The sequence below is a fragment of the Nansenia antarctica genome (assembly GCF_963989245.1).
Source record: "Nansenia antarctica genome assembly, chromosome: 14".
NCBI lineage: Eukaryota > Metazoa > Chordata > Actinopteri > Argentiniformes > Microstomatidae > Nansenia > Nansenia antarctica.
The window spans coordinates 17,981,944-17,993,630 of NC_137684.1; the positions used below are offsets into that span (position 1 = coordinate 17,981,944).

At 43.8% G+C, this 11,687-nt stretch overlaps 1 protein-coding gene across 1 annotated transcript; it reads right to left on the reverse strand.

The window, feature by feature from the left end:
• Positions 1-1,322: 1,322 nt before the first annotated feature.
• Positions 1,323-11,399, reverse strand: sv2bb (synaptic vesicle glycoprotein 2Bb; the record flags this gene model as incomplete). Its single annotated transcript, XM_080545276.1, has 12 exons — positions 1,323-1,506; positions 2,112-2,271; positions 2,696-2,896; positions 3,369-3,502; positions 3,920-4,084; positions 4,782-4,870; positions 4,990-5,103; positions 5,306-5,395; positions 5,665-5,798; positions 6,050-6,201; positions 7,300-7,480; positions 10,931-11,399. The coding sequence occupies 12 exons, from the start codon at positions 11,397-11,399 to the stop codon at positions 1,323-1,325; spliced, it is 2,073 nt and encodes a 690-aa protein (XP_080401402.1).
• Positions 11,400-11,687: the final 288 nt, after the last annotated feature.

Here is an 11,687-nt window from a genome sequence, read left to right on the forward strand (position 1 = left end):
TTACAGTGACACATACAGTAAACATCATTCAGACTATTTTGCTTTTTGAACAACACATGAAAAAGACACAGAAACATTATCTGGTAGATAACACACACATGCAGCTCGCTCAACAGCTAGTTACAGCACTCTGTACCTCTGTGAATCTCCCAACCTCAATGCCATTTCCCCATACATTTCTAAACTGATATTCTTATGTGGTACTGGACTTTTTAAACAGAGAAACTAAATATGTTTGTTGTAAAGTTAAAATGAGCAAATAGACCACATATTCATAAAATACAGTTGTGTTTTGTGCTGGGGAACAAAAAAATGGAGGCTGAAACTGAAAACAATGACACACACACAAAGACACTGTGGGACCAATTTGCTGAATTAAGTTACAATCACAAAGTAAGTAGTTGGGATGCAAAGATCGGAAAGTACTCTATCAAAAGATGTGGCGTTGGTTTGATCCCAGAGGCAATTTCAGCAGGGTTACTCTCAGAGCTTTTCAGAAAGATAGACTATTATGGAATAGACACAGATCTCTCCCCAGTTGGATACAAAACAGGGTCGGTTCTGTCAATTGCTTTTCTATGTTACACCCTACTGAATAGGCCACTGGTACAGTAACTGTATTACATCATGTGACCCTCAATCTAAAACAAAAGGTACTAAAGGTTGGGAGAGGGGTGGTGGTGTGATCTAAACTCATAGATACAGTACAGAGGTAACAAAGACTTGTCCTTTCTACTTATTTCAAATACTGTTGGTTGACTGTAGCACAAGACAAGACTACATGAGAGGTCTGGCATGAATTGAGGCAGGGCCAAGAAACAGCAAAACAATAATACAACAGTACCTGAATTCCACAAAATATATGTTTGATTGACCATAAAACGGCACTGGAGAGAAAGACCAGAAAGCAGTTTCTGGTGACCAAAATCGGAGTGGGGTTAACTTGTTATGTTTTGTTAAAATTGATGGATAGCAATGAATCCAAAATCTATTTCTACCTCTCATCTTGTTTCTCAGATATTCTATGTCTGAGTGCCAGAGCATGATTTAGGGTGAACAATTAAGTACAGGGATGCTCCGTACACCAATAAGGAGCATTTCATTGTTGCATTCAGATTAGTGAATGATTGAATCAGAGAATAATTCCCTGTTGGGTGGCCAGGATAATTTAGATATGTAGAGTTGATTAGCAGAATACCTCCTGTCAACCCCTGTTGGTTTTATAGCCTTTACATCTTTGCATAATGCCTGTCCCTGTTTCTCTCAGAGAAACACCACCCTAGAGGTTGCTCCTGTCTGTGACCTTTCACCTTTGGCCTTCCTCACAGAAGGATCTTCTCTCGGGTATCGGGCAGTTTGAGGGCCAGCAGGCCTCCGCACAGCAGCGATACGAAGGCGAGGAGGATTGGGACGACTTTGGTGATACCCACGAAGGAGGCGAAGATGGAGCTGCCCAGGACAGCCGCCAGCTTACAGAGGGCGTTCAAGACTCCAAACGCTGTGGCTCTAATGGAAGAGAGATAGGAAACATACTAGTTAAACACACCACTGAAAACAACATCTTTACTCTTGAGCTACAGTATGTCTGTTTAATACTGAAATAGAGGGAGTTCAAGACTCCAAATGCTGTGGCGCTATGGCAGGAGGTGGTAAAGAATAGAAATAAGGATCATTATAAATAAAGTTCAGTTTTAATGTAAGTGTCTTTGTGTGCTTTATAGCCCAGGATGACAGTGAGTATGCTGATTATGCATTAAACCATCATTTATTTTTCTATTTGAGATTGCAGGAGTTGTTAAGGAACACAGGTTTATATAGTTAATTAATATAGTTAAAGTCATTTTAATGTAGTGAATGACAGATGCTTCATTAACGTCTATGCTTTTAGATTAAGATTATTACTGTCAAATTGCTTGTACTACTGATAATAGGACTAATGCTAATGGTATGACATTGTCTTGTAGTAACCACCATATCATTAATCTATTCCAACAGTCAGAATCTCCTAAATTCAAATTATGTCTGACTTCCACATTCCAGAGTGAACACGGGGCCAAGTAACGATTGTCTGCCTCTGAGATTGATGACTGTGTGTCCTCCTCCTCCTCTACCTTTTGGAGGCAGGGTAGAGTTCCACAGTGATGACCTCAATGCCGTTCCATGCGGCAGCACTGACACCACAGAAGAGGCACTGCCAGGCGATGATGGCCGCCTGACTGAAGGACAGGAACAGGAAGAAGGTGCAGCCAGCTGAGATGAGCATGGAGCCACCTGCACACACACACACACACACACACACACACACACACACACACACACACACACACACACACACACACACACACACAGCATACACACACACACACAGCACACACACACAGGACCAGATTGGATTCACAGTGGGAAAGGCTTATCTTGTCAGAGTGTATAGATTGAGATGGGAAGTGATGTGAGGCACCTGGTACATTCAGACATTCAGAGTGTGCTGAGGGAGATGGGGCAGTGAAATTATAGCAGGCAGAGTTCAATCAATAAAAGATACTGGATTTATGTGTTTGTTTTGCAGTGTGTCATAGTGAGATGGAGCTTTTAGATTATTATTTTTTGAATTCGCAAGGAGGCCAGTGTTTAATCAATCCCAGACACAGCAGTGTGCCCTCGGTCCTCCCGCAGTCCAAATGGGGCTCTTTCTCACCTATAATTCTGATCCTGCCTATCTTCTCCATGAACAGAGCAGATATGATGTTCCCCGGTAAGACGGCCAGACTGCCCAGGAAGCTGACGAGGTAAATGAGTACATCGTTCTCGTCGTCGAGGTCCAGGTGGCAGCCTTTCTTGTTCTGGATAAACGTGGCGTTCTCCATCCTACAGTCGATGAACTTCTCCTCCCACAGGTCTGGATGTCACAATAGACATGATAAGAGCATACATCTGATTAAGTACTTTCCAAACAGTTCCAGCTCAATTCCAGCGATACGATCAGATTCATAATAGGCAATTTACCATCAAGCTTTTGGTTGGTTGAATCAGGTGAGCAAGTGCAAACATGTAGAGTACAGAGGCTGTGGGTACCGGAGGATCGGATTGGGAAAACGCTGGTTTTATAGTTACAATAATAACATTTATGACTTTGCAATTTCGTCACTGGTCAATATGCACTGCTGTGTACAGTGAAACACAGGCATTGATGATGAATAATCCATTTGAGATTTTTCATTATGTTTCATTCATATTGAGCAGGACCCAGGCATTGCAAAAATGTCCCTTTCTGTTTAACCACTTGTTTTTGGAGGGTTTCCAAAGGGAGAAGGGTAAACGTGTCACCATGTGATGCATTGTGGACTTGGCGGCTAACATGGCTTCCCCACCTGTGTTATAGAAGACGGTGGATCGGATGGTGCAGTTCTGAAAGATTGTTTCTGTGGACCTGATGTCCTCAAAGTAACAATCTTCAAACAGTGAATCCTCAAACTTTACTGACTTCATCTCTATCTTGATGAACCTGGGAATGGAACACAAAAGATATGATTCCTGATGTCTCACCTACTGTAACTGGCACAGCTAGTCATCAGGTAATTAGTAATTGACCCATTACTGCACATTATCTTAAGGTCATGCCATAGCAAGAGCCAGTGTTGTCCATTTCCACAATGGTCTGTATTATTTTGAAATAAACAAATATATGTCATTTATACTCGTATACTGTACAATGACATGCTTAAATGTACAAAGTGAAATGTGTTCTGTAAAGTGCGTTGAACTGAATGTAGATAAAGTTTGATTGATTGATTGATTGATTGAATGAGTGAGATATCAACAGCAATGAAAATGAAATGATTGTTGTACTGTAGCTAATATTGCTACAAGCTAATATTACGTCCAACTGGTCATAACAGATGATGAATGATGTTTGACCTACTTGTCATTGATGTACTCTCCCTCCCTGTGGATCTGGTTCTCCAGAGAGAAGTTAAAGTGGAAGCGTTCTACTTTCTCACGGTGGAACACTTTGACCTTCGACTCGTACTCCTCATACTGCAGGTGTTTGATCATGTCAGGGAACCACACAGACAGGCCGTAGTAACTGGAATACAACATCAACAGAGTAAGTTAGTGACAACTGGAAAGAGGACAATCACAGACCCCAGACCCCAGCTGGCGTTACAGCTGGCACTCCTCAATGAGAGACTTTAGACGTCAGCACCTTATATGTGTGTCTTTGTTTCTACTTGTTTTTTGCCATGTAGTGGTGTAGCTAACTACTGTCACTAATCAGCAAAAACGTAGTCCACTTAGTTGCACCACACTCTGTCTCCTGACTGAATACTCTTGTGATTTAACTCGTTGTGCGCCTTCTTCTGTAACACGAACTGTTTTGTACAGTTTGGACCAGGACCAAAATGTCACAGAAACACTGTGGCCATACTTTTATGGCACATTTATGAATCTAACCAAGTTAATACACTTTCACCGGGCAGAGACGTAGAAAACAAACTTAACACAACACTGAGTCCTGATTACCAGTGTTGGAAAGTAGTTCCACTACATGTAGCTAATCTATTAGTTATTATTATTATTATTGTTGTTATTATTATTATTATTATTATTATTATTATTATTATTATTATTATTATTACCAGCATTTTGCTGTAGCTTGGTGGTAATTAAACTAAATTCAATTATTAGTATCTTAACTGATGTCAAAACAATACAGTACACTTTCTTACACATACTGTAGTGATTGTATGATTTCAATCATTATATTGTGTATATTCATTCACCTGAAGGCCATAGTGAACCAGATGATAGCCATGAACAGAGTGCTCAATCTCAGCTCAGCGCCAAAGAGGGAGGCAACATTCTTCAGAATCTGCAATGAAGAGCATGTTAGTGTTTTTGTTTGGTTTCTTTCTAGAGTTTTTCCTGGTCAGGTCATGTGATAAGAAATGTACATGTACTATGTTTGTATGAGGAGGGTTAACGTCCTACCAGCTTGATCAGAGTACCGGTGCGAACAGCCCATCGTTGGACAGCTGTGCCTGTGGAGCTCTGGATCTCTATGAACTCATCCTCCTGGGTCTTGGGTGCCTTGATGTGGGTGACCTGAGAAGAGGGAAACAATTGAATATTCATTGACTGATTGATTGAGTGATTGATTGATTGATTGATTGAGTGAATTAATGATTTCATGATTTCATTTTAAATACATACATATAAAGCTATGTGATGAGGGAGATGATATCATATTGACGATTTCTGTATTGCTTTAACATTTCATTGTCTCCTGTGTGTTTTGTCTACTCACGGTGAAGACTTTCTCCGGCTGCCCCTTGGCCCTCCAGTTGGTGTCATGGACCTGCTTCAGGATCATCCACGCCTCGTCATGCTTGGCGTTCTGACAGAGACACACACACATACAGTTTGCCAAAACCTCAACACTGTCTTGGATTTCTCCCTGTGTCGGACGGATATGGATCTACGGTACTGTCCTTTTTTTTAATCAGAAAATTCATCACCGAAACCAGTTTGGATTTTAAATGAAAATAGTGTGTCAAATAGTTTATTAACACCTGATCCACACAATGCACTCAACCCGCAAAGCCTTGAACGTTGGTTCAACCGTTCAGCAGTAAACCCTCTTCACCTGCAGTAACCGGTTCTTACCTCCAGGAGGAAGCGTGGGCTCTCAGGCATGAACATGAGGCCTACCAGGGAGGCGATGGCAGGCATGGCACAGACCAGCACGAACACCCTCCAGCTGTGGAACTGGAACTCTGTGCCCATACTGAAGCCCCAGCCTAGAATATATAGTAACAACCATAACAGAGATATTATACACAGCGGATTTAATGTTGAACCTTTATTGTACTGAATCGTGTCTCCAATCCATAGTGTATTAGTGAATACAAGAACCAATACAATACAAGAACTGCTGTGTAGCACACTGGTGTAGCACATTGCTTATGTCAGCAAGAAAATGAATCATGATATTGATCGGAGGACCCCAGAGGCAGGGTTTCCCCCCTGTGTTCTCGGTAGGTAGTCGTACCGTAGCGTGGGATGATGCCCCAGGCAGTGAAGGAGGCGTAGATTCCTCCCATCATCCAGAACATACACAGCCAGCTGAGGTGCTCCCCTCGCTTGTCCATGTGGAGGAACTCTGAGAAGTAGGAGTAGACGATGGGGACGGAGCCTCCGATCCTGAGGGAGAGAGATACAGCGGGTTTACAGATAACAACTCTGAGAGGAATCAGTACAAAGTACAGACGATTGGTGAAATGCCTCTGATTCTGAGGGCCAAACGGGACAGGATGGAATAGTAAATGAGAGGGACAGAACACAAAGCTCTGAGAGAGAAGCTGATACTCTTTATAGACTAAGGTCATGTTCTCACATGAAAGTCTGAATCATGAGCCGGAGCAAGTGGAAGAGTTTGCAACATTGTCGCATAAATTATTTCTCTGATTTGCGTTCTCACAGCCCTTTATGTAAACGAAGTAACGTACGCAATCGAAGCAACAGACGTGGTAGTTGATTGGTCAGAAAAATAGAAAATTGCCCGTTCGTCCCGCTCTTATCCAGATCAACACGCATGCGCTGTTGTTTTCCTATGGACAGCCTCGATGCGTCGTTTCTAACCGGAGGGAACCCGCCCTTTTCAAGCGGAGCATCCGTCGGATGTTTGCTCCGGGAGCGACTTCGAATGCGCGTTCTCACAGCTCCAAACGACGCAGAGCAAAGCGAATTTTATCCTAAACTCCGATTCCAAGTGAAGCAAATGTTCTAGTGAGAACACACCCTAAAATACCCATAGCTTTACTGAAACACAGGTGATGTACAGTAGAAAGCAAGTACCTGAATTCTCATGATAATCTGAGATGATTATATTTTAGATTTGGATTTTGGATTTGCTTCCACAAACACAACCTGTGGGGTATATTGATGCCTCTGTACTGTAGTTTTGACCTCATTCTCAAGTCAGGATGCACACAGTACAGTACTGCTTACATCCCTGTGGATCTATGCTATTCTTAGAGAGAATACAATACTGTGTTGTAAGAAGAAAGGAGCAGCGAATGTGCTGACCTGAGTGGGATGAGACGCTACAGTGCTATCTTCTTTCACTAACTACTTCTATGCAACATTTCTCAAGTTGCTTTTCATCCCATTTAGTCATTCACTCTTGGTGTGTGTGTGTGTGTGTGTACTGTATGTGTATTTGTGTGTGTGTGTACTGTATGTGTATTTGTGTGTGTGTGTGTGTGTGTGTGCGCGTGTCGTGCGCACCCTCTCTCTTACCCTATGCCAGAGAAGAGCCTGAAGAAGAGGAAGAATCCATATCCCTGTGCGAAGGAGGAGAGGAAGGCGAACACACAGTTGATGCCGAGGGCTATGATCAGAACCTTCCTGCGGCCCACCTTGTCCGCCATGCCCCCCCAGAGGAACGCCCCAACCATCATCCCCAGGAACACTATCAAACCTGCAGGAGAGAGAGAGAGAGAGGGAAGACACAGTCAGACACCTGCACAGAGAGTATTCACTGACGGAATTGAAATGCTGAAATGTATCATCATTTTTCAGAATAAAAGTCTGAGCATTAAATCGGCTGCCGACTTGTTCCCGATTTCACCGGCTGCTGTCACATTTGATGATTTCTCTAGTCCAGGGCTTTGGAGAGTGTGAATACATGAATAAGAGAGGAAGACATATTCCACAAACACATGTCTGGGTAACAAGGTGTGAATGGATCAGAGACCAAATGTGTGTGTTTTTTAGGAGGGAAAATATATTATACCCTCCATCTCCCAATGAAATAACACAGATGATGTACATCTCAGCTCCATTCATTGGAACAAGAGAACCCCTGTGGCAGAACATGAACCTTGACATGTCAGGAGATTTAAAGATCTCCACCAGGGGGGACACTTGCCCATCTATCCTAAAGAGACAGTCGGCTGAGAGATGTCCTAAGGACACCATTGAGAAATATCTCCGTTTTTATGCACACATTCAAGCAGTGTGATTGGTGGCTTCTCGCTTATCATTATAAGGGACAGGGAAAAGGCTTATTGGTACGAAAACCATAGCTTAGTGACCCCTTAGACACTTTAATAGATTTAATTGATGACTGCTTTGAATGAAAATGGCACATTCAACCACTCAAGAAAAAGTGGTAAGGTCAAGTTAAGTCTAAAAACAAGTTCTTGTCTCTACCTTCCATGGTCTTTTATGTTCTTATGTCATTACGCTTTTAGTGCTTTTACCGGGCAGCGGGGTTTCCTCCAAGAACCAGAACTGTATTAATGTCAACCTTTGTCCACCTCTTATAGCTCAGCAGGAACATATTTATTTATAGGCAATGATGAATACATGCAGAGTATAATCGTTTTGTTCAAGAAAATGGCTGGAACCCAAGAGAATCCTATTACTCCCATGTTCAGAAAGTACAGCATGTTCTTTTGCCCTAGCCTTACAGAAGGTTAGTAGGATCTTTGTCCGGACAGGTTCACATTGGGCTGATAGTGTAAAATGAAGCATTTGACCTGGGAAAGATAAATATTTACAGTAGATATATGTGTTGTTATGATTATGTTTGGATAAAGCCTATTCATTTGTGGGACTCTACTCAGATAAGGTGTCATTCACATACATACTGCGCTGTGCATGAACAACCTACATGTCTATACGCAGATGAGCTTTCTTATTTGAAGCACCTTTAAATACACTATGTACATGAATGCCTCTCTCAGCCTACCTGTAAGTCTAACAACCAACAGCGCTAATACCACAATGTAAAAAATCTTATTAAAACAGGTGAATCTATAGCCTGCAGCACTGCACCTATTGCTGAGGGCGGTGAGGCATGATGGCACTGCAGATGGTGCTGCCATAGGGGGTCTGGGGGACGACTGGTGTGAACTGGGAAAGGGGTGGGCGTCCCGTGAATGTAGAAGCATATGGAGATGAGGAAACACACACACACACACACACACACACACACACCACACACAGTTCGATTGTACGAAGTCGTGATCATAGCTTAGACACAGTGTGAATCAAAGGCAGGTCTGGACTAGAGGCTCATTGGGAGTTACGTAAGTGTCAACATGATTATTGTTAGGAAGACAACTCATACTCTCCTGAGAGAGACCAATGTGTATGCCGAAAATCGGAGAAAATACTAATGCCATGTCCTTTTGCAGAATAAAAGGCTCTGTTAAAAGGGTAGGTTTTTAGGCCTCGTTTAAAAGCATCCACAGAGTTGCTACTGAAGGCCGTGTCAGGGTTAGGCATGCAGGAGCAAAGGAGGGCAAGTTAAACAACAGCAGGGCAGCAGGCCTGCTGCTGCATCCTGTAGGCAAGGTCAGTACAGAGACTATCGATCTCCTCCACAGTGAAGCGGCCAGCTGCTGACTAAGAACAGTTCGTACAGACTGGTGGGTGGGGGAGGTAGGGGGAAGGAGGGGGTGTGACAGAGGGTGAGAGGAAAAAGTGCCCTCTCATCTCAGATATTTGTTTCTCGGGGGACACAGGCAGAGGGAGAGGGTGAAGTAGAGGGAGACAAAGAGAGGGGGAGTGAGGGATGCAAGGGGGAGGCGGCCAGAGGGAGAGGGAAAGGGGGAGGCAGGGGGGGAGCGAAAAAGTGCCCTCTCATCTGAGATATTTGTCTCTGGGACGGCATCTTCCCCCAGACTCAAGAGTGAAGGATTGCAGTATCGGATAATTCTGATAGTTCAGTACCTAACCACGAACATCACAACAAAGTGTTCCACTCCTCAAAGAAAGGAGTAAAACCTCCTTCTCTCAAGTGTAGTTTGCCTCATCACTGTCAGTTTACTCATAGGTGTAGTAGGTGAATCTTAGTAGGTGAAAGCCGAGAGAGAAACAGGAACATTTATTTTGAACTTCTCTCACGGTTCAGAAGATATGTACTGTATAGCTTTGTGTTGTTGCTTGTGTAACTGAGTTACACAATGACGTTACAGTCTGAGGGTAGAAAGCGCTAGTGGGGCATATTTTAGACTCTAGGGTGAGATGTGGCCAGGCTGTCTGGGAGCCACAGAGTACTGCATGGTCTCAATCAGTGTGATTGGTGGCAGCCCGCAGACCTGCAATTGGTGCCAAACTCATGTGTTATATTCCCTATAGAGGGAATATATATACGGTCATCAATTTCCCACCTGCTTCACTAAGCAGAAATATATTGACGTTATAGTAGGGTACGAAAAAGCAGCCACATTCATCTGGGCATCGACTGTGCCATTAGCTAATTTGTGAACATTTCTAATTTACAAGGCAGTGCTCTTACGGTAAGCACCTGCAGGCGAGTATTGACCCCAACCTCACCATCCAGCTATCCAACCACCCACTGTCTCTACAGAGGCATTAAACGGCTGTTGATTTCAGCCTATAGATCAGCCTATAGATTTGTTTTCGATTATGGGGTATTAAGTGTTTCAGTTCGACCGTCTTTGAGAGGTTTCAAAATGTTTACTTGTGTTTAGGCATTTCTTTGTTGTTATTTCGAAGTTATACTCGCCTACTGTAATTCACCTACTGTAGTTAACCTACTGTAATTCACCTACTGTAATTCACCTACTGTAGTTAACCTACTGTAATTCACCTACTGTAATTCACCTACTGTAATTCACCTACTGTAATTCCCCTACTGTAATTCACCTACTGTAATTCACCTACTGTAATTCACCTACTGTAGTTAACCTACTGTAATTCACCTACTGTAGTTAACCTACTGTAATTCACCTACTGTAATTCACCTACTGTAGTTAACCTACTGTAATTAACCTACTGTAATTCACCTACTGTAGTTAACCTACTGTAACTCACCTACTGTAATTCATTGTGTTATGTTTTCATTCCAAAAATCAAAGTCAGACAAAGACGATGGATTGATCAGTTTCTGACTTACCCAGAGTGCCTTTCTCCCCGTGGGACAAGCACATGTCCTTCTCCGCGCTGGGCAAGACGAACCCTACGACGAAACACTCCACCCCGTCCGCCATCAGCGCCAGCCCCAGCACTATGAACAAGGTCCACTGGAACCTTCCGTGCCCACAGTCCTCCATGATGTCCTCGTACTGTTCCGCCAGCTCCTCCAGCTCTGAGGCCGCTCCTTGTGCCACCCTGGTCTTGGCCCGCGCTGCTCGCTGGGCCGCCTTCACCTCGTCAGGGTGTGGGATGCCCTGGTACTCCCCCTCGTACATCTGGTCCTCCACGTCATGGCCCTCCGTGGCATCGCTGGCCGCGTCCTCCTCCTGGGGTGGGTAGTCGCCCTGGTAACCGTACCCGTCCTGGCCCTCGCCCTCTCCGTAGGATCCGTAGGTGTCCCCCGCTCCTTGTCCTTGGTGGTACACGTTGTTTTGGTACGGGTCAGCCATCTTTCTCTAGTGTGCTAAAGCCAACGAAGCAGTGTTGCAGTGTTGCAGTGTATATCCTCTCCTCCACGGTGCCTGGGCTGAGGTATGAGACTGGTTGGCTGTTGACTGTAGTCTATCTCTCCCTGGTCAGTCGTTCACAAGGCCTCATGCTGAACCTGAAACAGAGAGATGTGTTAATCATGTCATCCAGGCTACTTCTGACTGGTACTAGCCTTAGGCGAAAGCATTGATGTATGGAGTTATAAACTCCATGACTGCTGGGTTCACAACTCACTGGTATGATATGGA